Here is a 22319-nt window from a genome sequence, read left to right as displayed (position 1 = left end):
ACTAGGTGGATAGATAGTCTGAATAGTTTATATCTGTGTCCATGTGCAGCTTAGCCGGGTTCAGGAGGTCCGTCAGTCTGGTGTGTGTGTGTGTGTGTGTGTGTGTGTGTGTGTGTGTGTGTTTGTGTGTACTTTGAGAAGGGTGATGGCATGCAGATGGGCAGAATAGCCAGCAATCTTCTTTGCCCTTTTCCTTTCTCTGGTGTCATGCAGATCTTTGATGCGGCTGACCACATTCTCAGACCTTCCCATGATACGCTGCAGTCTTGCCTTCCTGTGTGTTCATTGGCTTCTTATTTTAATTTTACACCACCATCATCAAAACACCAAATGATGCAATTTACTTGTGGAAGAACGGTGTCACCCCTCTCAGAGCTCCAGACAGTTTCTCTCCCAAGGTCCCAAGTCGTTCTGGTGTCTGGCAGTGGCCCAACACCCTATTAAGACACTTAATGTTGGTATTTTCTGTCAATGGCAGTAACCTGCATTTCGGTGTGGAGATCGAACAGTGAGTGGGTAGTGCATTGCAGTAAGCATTTCTGGATAAAAAATATAGCAAATAAACGCATGGATCAGTTTTCCTACGTCGGGAAATATTTCTATATGTGAAAATATGCTGTTTTGGATGTTGCTTTGATATGAGTGTCAAAGGAATGGTCTGGATCAAAGATTGTTTTCACTGATTCGTTTGAAATTAAGCGAGAGGTCTTCAAAGCTCTTTGCTGTGAAAGGCCTAGAAGGAGCATCTCAGTTTTCCACTAAGGAGAAGAGATTTGTCTCCTATCTTCTGATGTCTAACACACAGGATTCTAGGTTCTTTATTTTCTGTGTTATTTCGTCAGTTTCTGTTGCTATGTACGGTTGTGTATTATTTGCAAAGGAGTGGGAGAAATCATTTCTGAATAATATAATGGAGGGTGTAAAGTGAAAATAAGCGAGGGCATAGAATTGAATGCAGGAGTTCACCAAAAATAAACCTTACAACAGGCAGAGGTGTTGCTGTCAAGAATGACAAATTGCAACTTATTAGCCAGGTCTGAGCAAACCCAGTTAGGAGAAGTACTGCAGAGGCCAGCAAGGATTTCTAAATGCTCCAAGAAGATGTTATGATCAAGAGTATTGAGGGCTGCACTTAAATCAATAAGAACGACAACTGCTACAGAGGCCTGGTTGGTGGCAAATAGCAGGTCATTTGTTACTTTGATTATTGCTGTCTCAGTGCTAGTACTCTGATGGCAAATTGGAAGATGGCCTAGATTTTTTTTTCTTTTTAATTTAAAAAGCAAGTAAGCTACGAGGCTACATCATTGTCTCGCATTTTTAGGGGAGTGGAGCGTTGGAAATTGGTCTTTAATCTTTGCAGATCGTTACAGCTGGAGTTAGGCTCCTTTAATAGTGATTTGATAACTGCTTCACTGAATGAGTCAGGAACAATACCAGGGAAAAGACAACTATTTAGAGGATTGTAGAGATGGACCGAGGACAGGAGTAATCATTTCAATAATTTTGTGGAGACAAGGTCTAAAAGGCAGGTGGAGGATTTAGGTGGCATGAGCAGCTTGGAGGATAATTATTCCTCGTTTATATCTAATTCCTTTTGCTTGTTAGTGTTATTCCTACACTTACTGAGTGGCTGTAAATTGAGCACAGCACTGTATAAAGAAGATTTGTGGGTAGACAATGATGGGTGTCTTGGGGGAAAAGGGCTTGTTTTGTTTTGTGCGGTTTGAAAACCAAAGCTGTTAGAGAGACTGAACTGCCTGGTGCTGCATACAGCGTCTCTCTGTTTATCTACCTTCCCATCCCTCCATTCCCCGTCCATTCCCTCCTCCCTGGTTGTCCTGCACATGGGTGACACAGGACTGAGCTAGTGCGGGCTTCTCTGTGCTCCAGCTGCATCTGCTTGTGAACCCACAGGGAACAGTGTGTGTGTGTGTGTGTGTGTGTGTGTGTGTGCGTGCCTGTTACTCCGCCTGTGCACCAAGGAGCAGGGCTGCCAGAAAATGGGGAGAGCACAGGGATTGCAGGGCTCCGCACTCACCTACCCTAAGCCATTCACAGGATCAACATGACTATAAGTTGATTCAGCACCCTGCTCAGCGGCACACACATGAACTGCTGCGGCTGTAACGGCACAGATCAGAGGGAGAGTGCTGTAATGAGGGAGAGTGCTGCAGTCACTCCTGCTCACTGTGTGGATGTATGTGAGAGAATGCCTGTGCTGAGCAACTGTGTGTATGCTGTGTGTAGTGTGTATTTGTGTGAGAAAGAGAAATAGAGAGAGGGGGGGGGCAGAGAGAGAGAGAGAGAGAGAGAGAGAAAGAGAGAGAGAGAGAGAGAGAGAGAGAGAGAGAGAGGATGTGTGTTAGTGAGAGCTGGGAGGAAGGATGGCTGCTCATGTTTGAACTGCCTCAATGCTCGAAGGGAGAGTGAAGGCAGAAATCAGCAGCAGCAGAAAAACAGACGCTGTCTCATAGGGGACGGTTCTTGTTCATCATTTGTGGGGAAGCAGAAAAGATTTGGCAATGCCTGCTGAAGTGAAAGAGGTAAGTGTGTTGTGGAATGGCTCTATTTGCTCTGTACCCTCCCTCTTTTTCCGCTCATCAGGTTTTTTTTTCTTCCTGCAGATAACTGTAGCCTTGCACAGCTTTGCATTCTGCCTCTGTCATGCTGGGTGAAGGAGACAGCAATCCTGTCGCCTCTCGCTGCTGCTCGGTGCAGTCTCCTTGTGTGCATGGGGACATGATGCTAACATCTTTATCAGGTGTATGTGTGTGTGTGTGTGTGTGCCTGTGTGCCTGTGTGTGTGTGCATGTGTAAGTATGTGTCTGCGTACGTCGCAAGCTTATATGGAGGATATAAGGAGGATAATTATTGGTTGCGTTATAAGGATAAGGAGAGGTTGTGAGATGTCTCCCTGGGGGAATATGCTGCACACACTCTAACGCACTCTAACTCTGGCCCACCATAATGTATAGCCACGGTGTGTCAGAGAGACATTAAATCTGACCATGCAGTGTTTAACTGTTTGAGGAACAGAGCCATCTAGCATATGTAACCAGGAGTGAGAGGAGGCTCCAAATGCTCAATAGAAACTTTGGGAAGGGATATCCTATACATGATGTATTGCTTTTTTCCCCTGGGCCACCATTGTAAATAAGTATGTGCTCTAAATAGCCTGGTTGTATTTAGGCTAAAGAAGATAAAATATTTAAATAAACAGATTTGTATTGCATAATAGGCTAATGCACAGTGGTATTGCTATAGCTGAAAAGTCTGGAATATGCAAAAAAGGCTTTTTCAAATTCATCCTTCATGTCAGTGTCACTTTGATTTACAATGTACAGTAACTCCTGTAAACCGACAGTCACCAATGTGAACACATCTGATTCAACACCCAGATAGTGGGGATGGATGAGTTGTGACAGAGTAGTGACTAATGCCTTCTGACATCAGTGGCTTGACGTCATGTTTTATTATCTTGTGGACCCATTACTGTTTCAATCCCATGGTTTGATAAAGACAAAGTGGCTGCTAATACTAATTTATTCCCAACTTTGATCACTACAAAATTACTTTGCCCTCCAGATCTGTAATAATATTGCAATAGGGAGCGCCCATTTTTATCACCCTCTTCTTTCATGTGTTATCCTCCCATTGTAATGAATTTGTATCAAACATGGCTTGTGTCTGTGGTGCCCTTGAGCTGGTCACCACATCTGAACTCACTCAGCATAAGATCAGACTCTGAGCCTCCCAAAAATAATACGCCGCTGCAGTTGGCCTTGATGCTGAGAGTTGACTGAAACAAGACGCTAATCATGTCATTCTGTCTTCTGCATCACTGAACCTAACATCTATCCACTGTGTCTCATTTGTAAAGCCAAGTCAGAATCAGAAGCATCAGCCAAGCCTCTTTGGCTGCATGAGCCCTCTTAGTTAGTGATGGTGCAGTGAGTTATTTAAATAAGCTTTGACTCACTGTGGCCTGGCCTTCCCTGAAGCTTGAACCAGACAGGGACAGCAGGGTCTTCTCAGCGTCCCGGCCAGCAGCAGACCGGCCCCCATCCAGCCTATTATCGTCCTCCAATTCCTTAATCAAGCTGTCTATAGAGGACAGCAGTACCCTGCCTCTCTTTGGCCCGGCATTCATTCAGCACTGCCTAACAATGTACAATCACCCTCCCTCAGAGGCGTTCAAGCCAGGATCATCTCCACCGCCAATTTCTCCTGTGTGACCCTTTCATCCGCCCGCCCCTCTGACACATTTATTTGCATGGAGACGAGGGCTCTTGTGTTTGGTGTTGTGTTTGAAAAATGGAGGCTTTGAGTGAATCAAGCTCTCCCTCCACATTATGAGTTAGATCTAGGTGCAGATTCAGTGAGCTGCTCGCTGCAGCCTGATTTAATGCAGTGGAGCTGAGTTCTCGGCACTTCTCAGCACTTATTTGGTTTGATGCTGCAGCCTCAGAAAATGGGGGAGTTTGGGAGATTTAACAGCTTATTTGGTTTTATTTTACAGTCTTATTCCAGCACATTGTGACTTCAGTATAGGCTGATTAATTCCAGGTGAGGTAAAACGTGCAATTTTGGAAGATGGAAATTGATTTAGAGAGTGGGTAAACTTAATTAAAATACCCTTGTGCCAGGTTATCCACTGGAAACAACTGAACAACAAAAGAACATGGATTTGCTGGATTAAGAGTGATGCAGTGGAATTGATTGATTCTTTCTCTATTATAGAATCTTTCATTTTATTATATTCAGACAGCCCACAAGACAGAAAAAAACTGTTTATCAGATATCAGCTTCAAAACTAATACCTATTGAGTTCATTAGTCCAGTGAAGCAAGTTTTTGTGAATACATTTAAATCAATGTGAGGTTAAAAAAAAAAAAGATCAGGATGAATAATGTTCACACTCAAATGCTGCTTCTAGTTCTGTCTCAGACCAAGTTGCTGAATAATTAATACACTCTAGTTCACGAAGCACATTTCTTTGAAAACGAAGAAAAGTTAAGTTCAGTTTTAATCCAATAAATAGAGTCTATATTTTACTTTTACTGATATATTTATAGGCAGCACCTCGACTCTGGCTGTTTGAGCACAACTTAGTTAATCTCTCTGAAATAGTTGCGTATAAAGTACTAAAATAACCACGTTCCAGGACAGCGGCTGCATTGTTGATTCAAGAGTCGGCATTGCTAAATCAGAGGACTCATGCCAAATAACTCCTGTATTACTGGGAATAACAGAGGCTGCTCACATCAAATCCCAGTGGAGAAAATATGAAATATACTGTATATAGTCAGTTTTAGCAGTTAGGAAGCGAAGGGTCAGCACACCGGGATATGATGATCACAGGAGAGACCCCCAGTCCCCACAACCACTTAATTAAACAGGACCAACTCTTTCTCACTGTTAGATAATACCTGTCATCCCTCTCTATTCATGTCTCTCTGAGATTAATGGTGGGTTATCACGGTGCCATCTACCCTTTAATCATTTCCTCGTTTGTGTACAATGTACATTCATCTTTCTCTCCAGTGGGGTTGGAGGGATGCTGGCCTATGACATTGCATCTCATCTCTTACTAATTTGTGTGTGTGTGTGTGTGTGTGTGTGTGTGGTTTAGGAGCAGACTTCAGAGGGGCCCCCTCCGCTGCCCTTTTCCCAGGAGGCTAAAGAGCCAAGTCTGGAAAACCCGTCCGCTAATGATGAGCTGGACACGCCCACCTCCAACACCTCTATGATGACGTCCACCAACGACAGCTCCATGGAGACGGACACCCCGCAGCAGACAGACACAGAGGTTCGAGCCTTTATGTTTGGTCAGATTTGGTCCCCAGCTAGCCCCAAGTACAGTACAAAACTGTTCTCCTGGGATGTGGCAATTCTTAGTATTTATGGTGATTTTGGTTCTTGGAGGTGTAAAGTAATCACAGTAAAAAAACGGAATCATGTTACTATGCCGTTTCCCCAGAGTCACCAACTATAAAACACGCCCCCTTGTACAAGCCAGTCAGATTTTGCTCCAGTGTTTATGTAGGCACTGGACTGTCTGAAATCGACCAATTAGCGCTAAGAGGAGGGCGGGCCTTCCAGAATGGCCAGCCAATCAGAGCAGTAGCTCATTAGCATTAGAAGCTGCTTATGTAAACACCTATTTTCTTGTAGGTGGGAAGCAAACACTGGGAAGTGAATAGCTAAAGCTATAACTAAACGATTTTACTGAAAATAAAAATCAACAGATGTATTTTATAGACACCAGGTAATTATATAAAATTGCTGAAAAAGCAAATGATACCCCTCCTTTAACCCGAACCTTAACCAAAGTTGTTTTTGTTGCCTAAACGTAACCATTAGCTAACCTTGTCATGTGACGAACACGTGAAAATGGAATATCCAATTCGTGCTATTGCCATATAATCCTTTTGTGGCGGAGGAACATAATCTTCACATAAATCATCTCCGCAACACATAATCTGTGTTTCAGAGTTCATGCTCATATCACAGAATTTTATGAGACTGTGTTGTTCTTGCAGTAGAAAAGGATAACAGTAATATTTCTCTTAGGACTGCGCCGATCTTGCCAAGACTAAGCCATTATGTGTTTTTAATATGAAACATCCATTAAATATATTGTAAAGTGCTCTTCAACAGAAGTCCTGTGGGCTACAAAAGTGACTTTCAGTTAAACTGTCTGGCTATTAGAATATATCTAGGAAGTCAAATAGTCCTTTGGGGCAATGATACCATCGATTTTAATGAAATATAGATATTGTATTTCAGACTGAGATCATTTCACAAATTTGTGTGCTTTAAGAATAACAATAAGTCAGTCTTGGTTACACCCTGCAATGAAAGAGTTAAAATCAAATTAATTTACTCAACCAGACAGTTAAATTTCCTGCAATTTACTCTACTTCTCAACAGTGGCTGGACCTCAACTTGTTTCATCAGAGTCCAATCTAAACTCATTTTCAACAGGGGAAACTCATTATTCACTGGCAGGCAAGAAGAATTCATTATTTACTGGTGGCGCACAAAGCCAGGAATGTGCTGGAATGAAGATGATGGATCATTCCTTGGAGACAAGAGCTGGGGTGGGCTGTACAGATTTAATGGGGGGATAAACATATAGATAACAGAGATATGTTTGATCATCCCTCAGCTAAAATGAGACCAAATAGTTCCTCCTGTGACTCAGAACGCAGCTCTTTGGTGGCATGCAATATAATGGGAGAGAAGAGTCTGTGACCCCTGAGAGCTTTCTGCAAGATGGGATTTTAAAGAGCGACAGAGATTCTGATTAAGCTTTTGCAGAGATTATATTTGCGGTGCATTAATCATTGTAGGACTCCAAGGCTGTGGAACAGGAGGGCGAACAGGCTGAGACCCCAGAATCCTCAGAGACGCAGCTTAACCTGGAGACGTCTGACGCACCTGATCCCACACCAGCTCCGGCGGTTGAAGAGGACCCTCCTGAGCCACCCGCTCCTGCAGCAAACAGCCAGCTCTCCGAGTCCCTCACACCGACCACAGCTACCAGCAGCAGCAGCACCGCGCTGCCTTGGCCCGGGGAGCCCCAGCCGGCGAACGCAGACGCACAGAGCAGCGTCTACACCCTGCCTGACAGCTTTAGAGGCCTCGGAGGCGACCTGTGTGCGGGGTATGGGAGCCTGTCTCGCGTCGCGCTTCACAGCTACTGGCCCTCCAAAACCCTCCAGCCCGGGGCGCACTACACCCTGCCCTTCCCCAGGGACAGCTACGCTCCCTCGGGCCTCAGCACCCAGCCTGAGGACGAAGGCCTGGGCGAACAGGGAGAAGACGCCACGGACGTGAAGACCGACCACCCGGCTGCCAGCTACCCAACACTGGGGGGCATCCACCAGTTCAGGCCAATCACCACCATGGAGCTCCTCAGGGAGCCGTCGAGAACCAGGTAACAGTGCTGCGGGTTAGATTCAACTTTAATGATCCCCCAGGGGAAACCGGGCAAATGTTTTTTTAAAAGCCTCTTGTTTTTACTGTGGTGTGGTGGTCATGGTGCCAGGATCATCAAGAGGCACATTCAGATCGGTCTCTACCTGCATCTGGACACACTAAAAGAGCCAAGAGAACATCAACCAGTAAATCAGTCTGTTACTCTGAATGTTTACTCATTCAATGCAATTATAGTTTACAGTAGATAATGACTTATCTCTTTGAGGAAATGATATGATAATTGCGCTAACCTTGTTCTCTGCGGCAGGTTTGGGAGGTGCTGTTGATTCAAGGGCAATCTTTGACTTCCATTTAAGTAGTTCTTTCACTTGGAGAATAGGCAGTGCAGGTAAAGGACATTCAATTTGTGTCAGTGAAATATCAATAGATTCTCTGATAATGAGTTTACCTTTAACAAAGGCTAATGCTCTGCTTTCCACTAGACAGACAATTGATTTTTTGACATTTGTTGGTTGTTGTCAGGGGATGGAGGCACATTCTGTGTGGAGAAGTTCGGCACTCACAATCCGCGGTCCTCATTTACCACAGAAACACACTTTTTAGTGAGAGTGGAAGACTGTGATGTAGTGCAGATTAATTTGTTTACTTAGTTCATTTGGACAGTGAAAACAGAGGTAATAAAACAACGATAAAACACAGTAATAAAAACAGAAAGAAGAGAAAGAGTGCAAATTTGTGCAAGATAAAAAAAACAACAACAGTGGGCTTAGAAAAATATCTCATTTCAAAACAAACAGAAGTATCACAACGATAAACAGAGACACAACTGAAATTGATAACAGGAATAAACAAAACATAATGATATTACAGGAAAACAACAACAAATGTAAATGTGGCCAAATGTCTTGAATGCACTTATTTAACTTTACAGTCAACCAAATTTACATCACAAAGTTTGACCAAAATGCATTTTTTAATGTAACTTATTGACCCCTATCATATGATATACAGTTTCAAAGCTCTGAATGCAAAGATTAATAATCTATGAAAAGCATCACAAAAAAACAAAATAAAATAAATGGTGTCTTGTTGTGATGCAAAGTGTTGCTACAGTAGTGAACACATAACATACAAGTCAACCCTCCACCTCATTTTAGCACACAGGACCTACAGTGATGACTGTTTATGTTAGACTCCATAGCTGCATAGACGCCCAGCAGACGCCTCTATCCAGTTCAGCCTGGAGAACAGGAAAGACAGATGGACAGCAGTTTAGTAGCAGGTGGTATCAATCAGGGATGGCAGCCTGCCGCAAAGTCGATAAATAAGGAGGTTTCACCTGTTACTGCCTGCCAGAAGCTTTTTCCTTGGCCCATATAAAGTGACAGAGCTGTTCACAAAGGTACAAGCCACTCTCTTATGCTGTTAAACTCTCTGAAGCGCAGTCTGTTAGATTCAGAAATTTCATTCTACCTGTTTCGCTCAACCTGTTGAATGTTTACAAGAGTAAAATGATACAGATGCCAAAACAGAAGATTGATGGTTATGTACATTTTCATGGCAATACCATTGTACTCCTTGTCCTGATCCCTACACACACACACACACGCACACACTCCTTTCTCTGTCTCTTCAGAGGTGGCTATGACGAGGCCATTATGTCCCAGCTGGAGGGGAACCTGAACCCTTTCTTCCAGGCCATGTGCCGAGCCCAGACCCTACAGTTCCCCCACAAACGTAGCAGCATGGTCAGCCTGGACAGCATCCGCAGAGACCCGCGCTGGAGAGACCCCAACCTGCACGAGGTGATCTCCATGCTCAGTCACCCGATGGACCCGGTCAAGTCCAACGCCGCCGCCTATTTACAGCACCTGTGTTACGAGAACGATCGCATCAAGCAGGAGGTCAGGCAGCTGAAGGGGGTGCCGATACTGGTGGAGCTGCTGGACCATCCTAAAGCTGAGGTCCATCGCAAGGCCTGCGGCGCCTTGCGCAACATATCCTATGGAAAAGATCATAATAACAAAGTGGCCATCAAGATCTGTGATGGCATCCCGGCATTAGTCAGACTGCTGAGGAAGTCCAGCAGCATGGAGGTCAGAGAGTTAGTCACAGGTACAGATACATTTCTTCTTAGTCTTCCTAGAAACACAACCTGTCACATAAGACCCCCGTCATGAAGTAACGTCTACCACTTTCATGTTCTTTTCCACGCAGGGACTCTGTGGAACCTCTCTTCACATGAGCCGCTGAAGATGACGGTCATCAACCACGGGCTTCAGACCCTGACTGATGAAGTCATCATTCCACACTCAGGCTGGAGGAGAGAAACCACTGAGCTCTCCAGGCTGCAGACCGCCGAGTGGACCACGGTCTTCAAGAACACCTCGGGGTGTCTGAGGTACCTGTGGCTCCTGCACTGTCAAGGGACAAATGCTAAAACCTGACTTGTTCACAGACTGTAATACATGTAGTTCTCCCAGCTTGCTAACGGAGCTGTTTCTGCAGGAATGTCAGCTCAGACGGGGCAGAGGCTCGACAGAGGCTGAGGGAGTGTGAGGGGCTGGTGGACGCACTCCTTCATGCCCTTCAGTCAGCTGTTGTCAACAAGGAGACTAACAATAAGGTCACTGAAGCCATCACACTGAGAAGATTAACTAAAGAAAAAATCAACCCAATCAATTTAAGAATATTGTTTCTGGCCATTTTGAGGTCTTTGCACATTATAGTTTCTTTGCACTTTGAGCAGTGAGATTGAGATGCCATCCAACTTGGTGCACAAAAACACAATGAAGTAATCAGACCCCTTTTAAGGAACACTCCAACTTTACGGACCTGCAGTAAAAAAATAGTAGTTGCTCTTACACCATAGGGATCACATGCCACAAATGAAGAGAGCTTTAGAGATTGGGTTCGTTACAGACTCAGCATTGTGATTATTACAGATTTAGGACTTCCAGGACACCATACATGCTTTAGACGTCTTGCCTGTTCAGTCACAGAATACTTACATTGTGAACATACAGTATGTTACTGTGTGTCTGTGTCCTGTGCTTCTGCCTGCTCAGTTGCGTGTCTGACGTCGTTTTGCCAAGTCTGTATCTTCACTGCACTTGACTGCATTTTTAGGTAGGGGAACTTTTCACTTGTGCCAAAAAATAATTGCATTTGTGCAGTTTAATCAAGGTTGTTAGTCGTTTTGCGAGTGCAAAATACTATGTTGTAACACTTAAAGTCTATCTGCTATTTGGGTTGATTTTTTCTCTTAAGCTTCTTTTAAGTAATATCATTTCTTATGCTGAAATAGTCAATAATAATTTCTCCTTTTCTAATTGCTATAAATCCACTGACATTGACACTTGTTTCTCAAGCTTCACTGACTTTACATCATATTGGAGTTAATAGCCTGTAAAACTCAATTTTGTCTGATTGATACATTTAACATTAATTAGATCATTGCCAAAGCGTAGATGGAGTAAGATTCTCAAAACTCTCTGGGATTTCCCCAGGATCCCCAATTTTCTCAAGGGCATCATTAAAGTTTCATCTGAAGAGATTGCAGGAAAGGGAATTAGAGAATTAGCCACAGTGTAAATGTCTGTATTGTGTTCCTGTATAATCCTCTGTGTAGTATCTTTGATTGAAATCTCATCTTGTTGTCCTCCATTTAGTCAGTAGAAAACTGTGTCTGCATCCTGCGAAACCTGTCCTATCACGTTCACAAAGAAGTGCCGGGGGCAGAGCGATTTCAGGAGCCACATGCCAATCACTTGCCGAGGCCAGGAGGGCACCAGAAGAAGAAGAATGAGGCTGAATGTTTTGGAGGGAAAAGAGCCAAAGGTTGGTAGGATAACGCCATGATAAGTGATAACACCAGAATAAGCATTAGTTGTTGTGTTATTCCAGCTTGATAGCTCGGTGTTATCACATTATGGCTTTCAGAGCTTTCAGATTTTCATTATCTCTGCCGTTTGTGAAGCAACTATCATCCCATTTCACAGGTGGATTCATTTGCCCCCCGGCTAATCAAAACCCAATTTGGGGGCATCTATCTTGAGCCGTTCAGATTTTATCAACTGCTGTAATAATTAGCATCCAAAATTAAGACTTTTTAAGTGCTCTATAATAGTACAACTCCTCCAGCTCAGATCACTAAGACAGATGCGCTGATATGTCGGCCTGCACAAGCACAGTGCCTTCAGGGGTAATTTTCTGCAGCTTTTATAGTTTTTGAATGCAATCCTACTCTATTTAAAACTCCATTTGTTTCTTCATTCCTTCCTTCCTCTGGCAATTCTCTGCTTGTTTTTATTTCTTATATCATATATTAAATAGTTGTATACTCTGCCAACGTCTCTAAACTTGACAGCTCTACATATAAAAGTCCTGTCACACTGCACACAAGCAAACACAATCTCTTTTTGCAAATTTGCTTTGCCTGATTTGTTTTGGGCTTGTCTTGTCTTGGTCTCCGGCATGGATCTCACATTTCTCGTCCCTTTTTTGTGTGTCTCGCCTGTGAACGCCTGTATATTTCAAAAACCTCAACATGCAGGAGCTGATGTTAGATTTTGCTCTGCAGGAGGAGGCACAGCTACTACAGGCAGACAACTTTCATCTGGGGTGTCAGATTCAAAAATTGGCAAGCTGCCTCGTACATTAAGTTACATCAGTTATCTGGTGTAAAAGTAGAGAAGAATCCTGCCAGTGATGAGTAACCTATATACTGTTTGAATTACAGCAAACATAATTACAAGGCTGCAGCAGCTGTCAAAGCTTTGTGCTGGAAGGAACAACTTAATAGGGAAACTAATGAAGTTGGAGTTAGAGGCGATCAGTTTACATTTTTTTTAAAAATCTTTTGTGGCTTTTGATCAATGTTAATGTTTCACCTAATTACACAAAATAGAAGAATGTCGCCCTGAGCCTAAGCCTAACCCTAAACAAGCAAGAGCACATGGTTATACAACAGACATCTACTCTGGTGCTGTTGGACCAGATGGAGGAGCTCTGAGTTTCTGCTGCAGCACAATGTAATCTGTGACATACTGTTCTTTCTTTCTTTCTTTCTTTCTTTCTTTCTTTCATTTTCCCTTTCAACCCTATTCATCAGAGGAGTGGTTCAGTCAAGGTCAGTCTGCCTATTACTCTATAGCATCAATTGATAATATTGTGCTTTTGTTGTGTACTATTATCATAAAAACTAGTGTTTGTGTGTGTGTGTGTGTGTGTTGTGTGTCAATGTGTGTGTGTGTGTAGGTGTGTGTGTGTCAATGTGTGTGTGTGTATCTGCGCTCATGCTTCTGCTTATAATTTCGATGTACAGGTTGGAAAAATGGATTTTTGGACAGAAAATACGGTACATTGGATTTACCAAAACGTACAGAACCAATGAAAGGTATATAATATTTGTAATTTTTGTGATGATTTCACATAAAACACTGCACTATGCCTTCACTATGCACTATGCCCTTATTTAGTGTTGCAAAGGGCCTATTTAGTTCTACTTAACATTTGAGAAAGGGTCGTCTGTTGCGACTAATAGATACAAAGTAGATAGATTATGGAGGACTTCTAAAATGGTTCAATTATATATTATCATCGGACTACAATCAGGCATCAATACCTGTTATCTGTGTGATGTTATTTTGCTTTGTATGCGTGATGCTGGCAAGGGCTGAAAGAGAAGCCATTTAAATGCAAAGCAGCGGATCAGTGCCTGCACCTCTTGAGGAGAGTTGCAATACTGAAAGAGAATGACCCACTAAGTGAAAGACTGATAATATTTTTATCTGGCAACATCGACAGCAGCAATATTGCCTCTGATAATATGAACTGGCACTGTGATTTGCACAAGATATGATCCTTGTACATTGATATATATAGTGTATATATGAGATACAGCATGGCCTGCCCTTCTTTAAATATTGTTTACATTATTAAGATGAAAACTGGAGCTTAATGACTGTCCTAAGCCGTTAAAACATATGTACAGTGTGTGAGAAATGTGACAGAAAATGTCACAAAGGCACCGTAGGACTCTGCGCTGTATATGTGAATCAGGCTGCTGTCGGAACAGAGATCAGAGCTGAGCCGTGCCTCCCACGCTTCACAGAATGTAAATCAGAATGACAAGCATGTTACAGTCCCAGGTCAGGATTATATTGCTTGTGAGCGGACCAGCAGCCTCCGCTGGCTGAGTACAGAAAACCGCAGGAGGTATCCACTGACACACTGAGCAGCACACTGTATACACACTGTGAAAATATTCAAGAGATGTGTGTTGACTGAGCTGTCAAATTGGCAACACATTTTTGTTCAATGTGCACCACATGTGCGAGTTTATATTACTTAAAAATCACCATTGATAATGTGCCATAATGTGAATAGCAAATAATAGTCATCTCTTAAAAAAAAGGATTCAAGTCCAGTGTTAATGCTGAGCTGTATGCGTCTGTGCAAGATGGTTGACCTACATCTAATAATTCATCACACTGACCAAATAACAATACATTGTCAGTCATCAGTTATTGATGGTGATGCAGGCCCTTTGCCACAGCTTAAGGTTTAATGAAACGACGCCCCTGACTTTCTCTGCCTCTCTGTTTGAAGGGCTGGAGCTGCTGTACCAGCCCGAGGTGGTGCGGCTCTACCTGTCTCTCCTCACTCGCACTCAGAACCACAACACCCTGGAGGCGGCTGCAGGAGCGCTGCAGAACCTCGCTGCAGGACACTGGGCTGTGAGTGCAGGCCAGTGAGGGTGCAGGCCAACAGCTGTGTGTCTGTGTCTGTGTGTGTGTGTGTGTGAGTGTGTGTTCCTGTACTTCTATCTTTGTGTAAATAAAGAGTAAATATTTGTGAGAACCAATTTGAGTTTTAAACCTTCAGAGTGACATTTTTGCGAAGTGAGGTCCTCACTTCTTCAAGGGGCTGTTTTAGGGCAGTGACTCTCAACCTTTTTCATATCAAGGACCCCTAATTTAGTCCACATTAGGGCCACGGACCCCCCATTTGATGATTTTGTCTCTCGGACCCAAATCAGAGAATATTTTTATTGTTAGATATGATTTTGTCCAGAATCCCAAAGACTATCTATATTATAGGTAAAGAGATAACAGTCATTCTTCTACATTATCTTCTTATTAATGAAATAACGGTGAAGATTAACACTGTTAACACAGATTAACAATTTGCTGGGGCCCCCGCCGTGGCACCTCCTCAAGGACCCATTGGTGGTCCCCGGACCCCAGGTTGAGAACCATTGTTTTAGGGTCAGCACTTAGGGTTAAGGTTAGGCATGCAGTGGTGAGGGTTGAGGTTAGGGTTGGGGATAGGGAATGAATGTAGTCAATGGATGGTCCTCATGAGGATAGAAGTATAAGGATGTGTGTGTGTGTGTGTGTGAAGTTTGATTTTATTCTCTATGAGGCTGATGCAGAGGGAATGGGTTCCGTTTATTTGTCACACACACGTTTATACACACAGCGTGGTTGTGTCCCTTCAGTGAAACATCAGTCTGCAGTGTGGCTGTGTGTTCTGAAGTTGAACATCAGCTAGCTGTTGTGTTTTGTGTTTGTGCTCCTAGTGGTCCAGCTACATCCGGGCCACAGTTAGGAAGGAGAAAGGGCTTCCTATTCTGGTGGAGCTGCTGCGTTCAGATGCGGACAAAGTGGTGCGAGCCGTGGCTATCGCTCTCCGTAACCTGGCCATAGACCGACGGAATAAAGACTTGATAGGTATTGGGCTTGGAACTCTCATCCACATACGGGGAACACACACATACACACACACACACACACACACATTGAATTTGCTATGTTGTTCCTCTCATTACAGGGAGCTATGCTATGAGGGACCTAGTCAGTAATCTGCCGTGTGGGCAGCAGCGGCCAGCCAAGAACCTGGAGGGCGACACGGTGGTGTCCATCTTGAACACGATCCATGAGATCATCACAGACAGCCCAGAGAATGCCCGCGCTCTCATACTGGGTCACGCCATTCAGAAACTGGTAGCCATCAACAAGACAAGGTACAGCTATGTCTTCCAACTTAAATGTAACCCTTACCCTTCCACACAAAATTAATGGAATCTATTCCAAACTGAATGCACAAAGCAAAATTGGAGCGAATATATATGTGTACAGATTGATTAAATTATAATTTGAAAGCCAAAACAAATGTAGTTAAAGTCTCAGAGATTATATAATTTTTTCCAAAATATGAACACGTAATATTGTATGACTGCTTACCATCTTTATTTTTAACACATCGCCTTGAAGCAATTGCTCACGATATTACTAACATATCACTCTGCATACTTCTGTCAGGGCAATCACAGAATTATTCTATTTTATTCAACAGGAGAGTATTGCTCTCGAGACTGTGCTCTATTATTTACAGCAATGTCTAATGTACCGGTATGTCTTGCCAGCCAATCTGCACGTGAGACCAAGGCCGCTGCCCATGTGCTTCAGACAGTGTGGGGCTACAAGGACCTGAGAAACCATCTTTACAAGGCGGGCTGGAACAAGAGCCACTTCAAGGTTTTTCTCACAGTATTTCCTGACCATTAAACCCCCCTAAAAAACAGACACATTTTCATATCAGCATACATAGTGAGCTCTGCAACATATTGTTTGTTTTGGCTTCATAATCGTGTTCATTTGGATCTGACATGACTCTACGACCCCCTTTACACTGCAAAAAACTTCCATCTTAACGAGTCATTTAGTCTTACAATCAACCTTCAAATCTTATTTTTCTTAAAACAAGAGAAAAATTCTGCCAATGGGGTGAGATACCTGTACTTCGTTCCAATGCAGTTTCACTTGTTTCAGGAATTTTCTATAAATGAGTGTCGGTATCTTGAAACAAGTCAGAATAAGGCAGATCACTGCACTACTATCAAGAAAATGAAACATGATTCGACAAAATTCTTGAAACAAGTTGATTTGTATTGGAAACAAGTGAAATGATCTAACCCCATCACTGGCAGATTTTTTCACTTGTTTTAAGAAAATTAGGATTTTAGGACTCAATAATAGACTTAACTGACTTGTTATGTAAAATGGAGATTTTTTGCAGTGTGCACCTGGCATCAACATGTGTCCAGCTCAGATGGAAATGTAACTTGTCAGGATGGGGAAAAAGCAATAGATGGGAATCTGTGAAATCTGTGTTTTGCGAGGAAAAGGGAAATATTTCTTTCAGTGTGTATACCAGAGATTTCAATGTCAGGTGTGTAATCTGATGCAGCCAAATCATATCTACACACATACATGGATACGAGACGCACGTCAACGCCAGGTGTGAAAGGGACCAGTGACTCTAAGCTCATATAGTCATTATCTCATGTCACATCCAAAATAAAGAATATGAAGCCAAGACGTTGTATTCTGGTTGTCATACAGTCATGTATTCCCTTTTCCCTCTCAAAGCCAACAACTACAGGAACTACTAAAAAATCCAAGAGTGGGAAGCAAGGCAATGATGACATCACATTGCCTCTCATGGAGAAAAACCAAGGTCAGCAAATCATTGCGTGCATTCCCTAAGCAAGAGGTTATTAAACCCATCACCCATATGAAAAACGTATCCTCTAGCACAGGGAACAAGCCCATTAAAACATATTCTGATTTTTTGTCATGTGGGGACAAAGAAATGGGCATTTTGAGTCCCAACTCATATTCCTGTGAAACATATAGCCCTAAACCAGTGATGTGCTGCCAAGGTTATCAGTGCACAGACTCAGCTATTAGCCTGAATAGACTCTGCCAGGGGCACGACCGACTCACGCATCACCAGTCACATTTCATTTGAACATTATTTTAAAAGGGCATCCACTTCCAGCATTAAGAGCAACCTCCAGCGTCCCACACTGTGATACCCCAAGTGAGCCACTAAGACAGGGTTTCTCTCTAGGCCGCCTTATAAATGGTGAAATGTTCCTTTGGGGCACCCCTAATCTTTAACAAATATAATTCCTTTTGAAGTATGAATTTGAGGGCAAAAATAAGTGTAGTATAAATGTAGACTTTCAATCGGTTGTTTGATTGCACTTGCCTACTTGCCTCTCATGGATTTCAATCCAAATGAATTGGGTGTTCTTTTGGAAAATTTGTTTTGCCTGAAAGGGGCATTAAGTGCTAAAAAAAACCCTGAAAAAATGGTGGGGTGCTCCCTCTGGCAGCTGGTTAGGTCTATATGAAGAGTTTCATTCTAAAATGAAAGATCCGCTATTTGCAGAAACAGCTACTCTGGCAAAAAAAGACTGCTGGTACAAAATTAAAACAAATTATGATGCTTTTCAGAGGATACTAGTTATCATGTCAAGTGCTTGGCTCAGAACAAATTGATAGACATTTCCGGGGCATTCTGGGGATAATTTGTTGCAGTATTTACTTTTCAGCATTTTCTTTTTGTTCTTTCTCTCTCTGTATTTCTAACACTCTTTGATACACCTTTGCCATATTGTCTGTTACTAATATTTTTATTATCATTTTCCCTCACAGATGTGTACTCCACCTTAGAGCAGAGTGATAGAGTAGGGGATGGAAAAGGGCCCATGATGGAGAGAGAGACTCTCCAGGTAATCTTTTAATTGGATGCACTGAATACACTCTTGATCACTGTGAAATCTTGGTTGTGCTTGATCTAAAAAACAAGCTTCATGACAGTAACTTTTCCCTGTGAATACAGTCCAGTATACTTAAATGAGGTTGCTGACAAGTTTTGCTACAAGATTACTTGCTCATCTCAGCTGTCGGGGTTTTTGCAAATTTTCTAACACCAGCTGTTTGCATATTTTTTGACCCAGGCTTTTACTGAAAGGAAACACTTCATCAGAGCTGGAAGGCCTGCGGTGGGCCTGGTGGACAGCAAACCTCCACCGCTGGACTCCTGGGTCTGAAGGTGACAACAGGGCCAGGCCAAGCCCGGCTGAATCCTGTACAGACACTCTCCACTGGTGGCATGTGGATTTGTGCCACTGGATCATTCTTGTACAGATGGAGAAAAATATTCAGTCTCCTTATCTTAAATCATTTTCTTTTGTTCGCAGGAAATAATGACGTCAAACATGGACATTTATTTATTTACGGAGATTATTTGGGAGTTGGTTTGGATGGATATTGACAATTATGACGATATACTTCTGAAAATCATAATGGATCACATATTGGGATCTATATTTACATCTGAAATACCCTAATTATGGAAATTGTAGTGAATCTTGACTGGAAAGAATATATTCTATGTACAATTTTACTCCTACACAAGGATGAGTGGATTTATATAATATCTAGTTTCTTAAACTGTGGATTAGGGCCTAAATCGGGCCGTGGGTCTGTTTGTGGTGAGTTCCCATGGTTCCTGGGCTGAAGAAGTTTGTGAACCTCTGATATAATATAATGCAAGAAATGTTTTTGGTCACTGTTTGAGATAATTAGGATTAGGGTTGTGGTGGGCCTAGTCATCAAACACATCCACACTATTTGAAATTCACATTATTCTTCTTGACAGACTTGCCATCAGGTTAGAATGTGCTGTTTTACTGCGTTGCATCAGCAAATTGTGCATATTCCTTTTGTTTCATGATAGGCAAATGAGATTGTAAATGTGTAATAAAAGATTGTTAATATTCTAAATGAAGGTATTTATATTGTAATATTTATTGTAATACTCATGTTATTTATTAACAGTTGTAGATGTTGTTATCCTGTAAACAAGACAGCAGTGTATTAGCTAACACCAATAGATCCTACATTCAATCCAACTTAGCTTTGCAGTGGTCCTTTTTGCATTGCGATGTTGAATGGAAAATGGAAATAAATTATGCCCATAATTTCTCATTTTCGCTTGGTTACTCTTTTTTTTTACGCTTCATCATTACATCGTTACATTAAATTTCACTGTTGAGTTGACCAACACTCCAACGCCAAGAATTCTGTAGTGTATTGGAGAAGAATGCTTTTATTAATACACAAAGAAAGAAATACACATAAAGAAATACACAAAGAAATACACATAAAGAAATACACAAAGAAATACACATAAAGAGTTCAATTGAGTAGCCTTTACAGGCATTTACTTGTTCAGTCTGAAGAAGTTATGCACATTCCTCTTTCGAATGCCTCTACGCCTATTCAGACTGAATCCAGAACACGTTTATGTTGCTGCAAAACATGTGCACAGTTCTATGCAAGTTCTATGCAAGGATCCCATTGTTCAAATGTATTGACATGAAACTGATAAGTGCGATTATTGATTATATTATTACAACATAAATTTCCATTGCCACTGATTGAATGTTTCATAACAGATACATTACAGACAGCAAAAAAAGGGTAAAACAACATGCTTTGGTTTACAACGCAACACACGTGACACTTTCATTGTAACACAATGCATCTGCAGTAGAACAATTCAGCAGTAATGGATTATCTCATTTGAACTTCCATCAAAGAGCAATGCACTCAACAACAACTCGTGTAATTGAAGGGTTACAGTTTGGGTTACAAACAACTCACTGGTCTAGAGACAGACCAAGTGCATGTATGATAGATACTGTATGTGTTCTGTCGTCACTCTAACCCCGTTTACCATTTTCATTACAAGCCGTCATAAATTGATTGCCTGGAGATTTGTTTTTCACGGATGTATCGATGATTACAGTCAGACTGTTGTTTATCAGTCGTGCCTCAACTTCCCCTCTGTCTGTTTTTCACGATGGGGTTTCTCAGGTCGGTTTACCCCTCGGAGTCAGAGGGGAAAAGGGGGAGAAAATATGCATGTAGCAAGAAGATTCATGATTGATAGCGGGTGTGGATCAGGGGAGTTTTATAGCTGGAAGAAGTATACACAATCAATGGATTGAGCAGGGGATGTCAATAGAGTTGTCTGACTTTCACCAACAGTTATTTCAGTATATGGAGAAACGCTCACCTTGATGCAAGAGAACTATGAAAGAAGAAATGCCGCTGAAGAAAATGAGAGGGTCAAGCGATTGTTGTACCAGAGAACACTGTGAGCGTACTGCAGGCAAGTCTGACCTACTTTCAAACTCGCCTTGGCTCGACCCTCTTTAAGATGACGGGAACCATGGAATTGAGCATTACTTGTTTGTTTTACAATATCTATCCACAAGACAATAAGAGTCTGCCTCAGAAAACCATGCAGAGGCCGGGGGTGGGGGTGGGGCCCAGCTGATTGTTTTCATTTTTTATGTTTGCTAGGAATAGTCCAGTATGAAGAAAAATTACACTGAACAAAAATATAAACGCAACACTTTTGTTTTTGCTCCCATTTTTCATGAGTTGAAATAAAAGATCTATCCCCAATTATCCCCAATATTTTGTACACTCAGAGGCCTAATCTTCATTGAAATGCTGTGGCAGGACTTGAACGGGTTTGTTCATGAAAGGAAGTTCTCAAAGTTAAAGGTTAGAGTAACATGTCACCTACAGTCTGTGTCCTGGAGGGAGTCCCACTAAAACACAAACTTTTGCTGTCAACCCTGTTGCTCCCTAATACTCTTCCATACCTAACCCAGCCTTAATCAGCAAAAATGATGGCTTGCAAGCCTCAGTTTTCCGAAAGAAACAGATTGTAATAATTACTTTGCTAGATGCACTACTGCGCTGTAGTAATAATAATGATTTTGAAAAGGAAGCTATAGCTCTGTGTGATCAAAGTGTTGACAAAGCCCGTAGTGAGCCACCAAACAGCCTCTAGGCTCTCCTATACCACAAGCTCTTAAAGCCTCTATCAAGAGACACTGGCATATTCTATCAGATCCATCTGTGGAGAAGGCTTTTCAAAGCACATGCCTACAAACTGCCTGAAGAAGACCTGTACACACACACACACACAAAATTCATTGTGTATTTAATAAACTGTCCATGTGGGTTCTATTATATTGGAAAGCCATAAAGAGAATTGAGAGTTTGCATTACAGAAAACAAGAGTAATATCCAGAAACAAGGTGAAAGTTCGCCTATAGCTAGACCCTTTAATGCAGCGGGTCATGATGCCAAATAGGGTTCCAAGGCACTGAGTGGGTGCAGCCACCGAAGAGGGGAGGGATATGGAGAGGGTGTTGTTATAGAGAGAAGCATTTTGGATACATGAATTGCAGACAGAGAGCCCTAGGGGCCTTAATGAGGAACTTCAGTTGGGATGTTTCCTTTAATGAGACAATCTAAAGATGTACGCTCATACAAGTTGTTAACTGAATAGATAATCACTTAACCTAATATTCATAGTAGCCATGAGGGATGATGAAAGAAGTGAAATTATTGTACGTTACACATTGCCAAATATAATTATATGGGAGTCTGTTGAGGGGTGAATGGCATAAAGACCTTAAGGCAGCC

The 22319-nt window shown here is 42.3% G+C and overlaps 1 protein-coding gene across 1 annotated transcript; it reads left to right on the top strand.

Annotated features, from left to right (window-relative positions):
• Positions 1–2525: 2525 nt before the first annotated feature.
• On the top strand, positions 2526–19084 carry LOC139923932 (splicing regulator ARVCF). The gene is made up of 17 exons (XM_071914841.2): positions 2526–2546; positions 5636–5812; positions 7359–7945; positions 9584–10062; positions 10165–10348; positions 10456–10573; positions 11619–11787; positions 13061–13078; positions 13274–13345; positions 14560–14687; positions 15533–15683; positions 15784–15976; positions 16379–16490; positions 17385–17472; positions 18459–18535; positions 18764–18858; positions 19007–19084. The coding sequence occupies exons 1-16, from the start codon at positions 2526–2528 to the stop codon at positions 18854–18856; spliced, it is 2667 nt and encodes an 888-aa protein (XP_071770942.2). The 3' UTR covers positions 18857–18858; positions 19007–19084.
• Positions 19085–22319: the final 3235 nt, after the last annotated feature.

This window comes from Centroberyx gerrardi, chromosome 2 (genome assembly GCF_048128805.1).
Source record: "Centroberyx gerrardi isolate f3 chromosome 2, fCenGer3.hap1.cur.20231027, whole genome shotgun sequence".
Classification (NCBI taxonomy): Eukaryota; Metazoa; Chordata; class Actinopteri; order Beryciformes; family Berycidae; genus Centroberyx; species Centroberyx gerrardi.
This window is presented reverse-complemented; position numbering and strand designations above follow the sequence as displayed.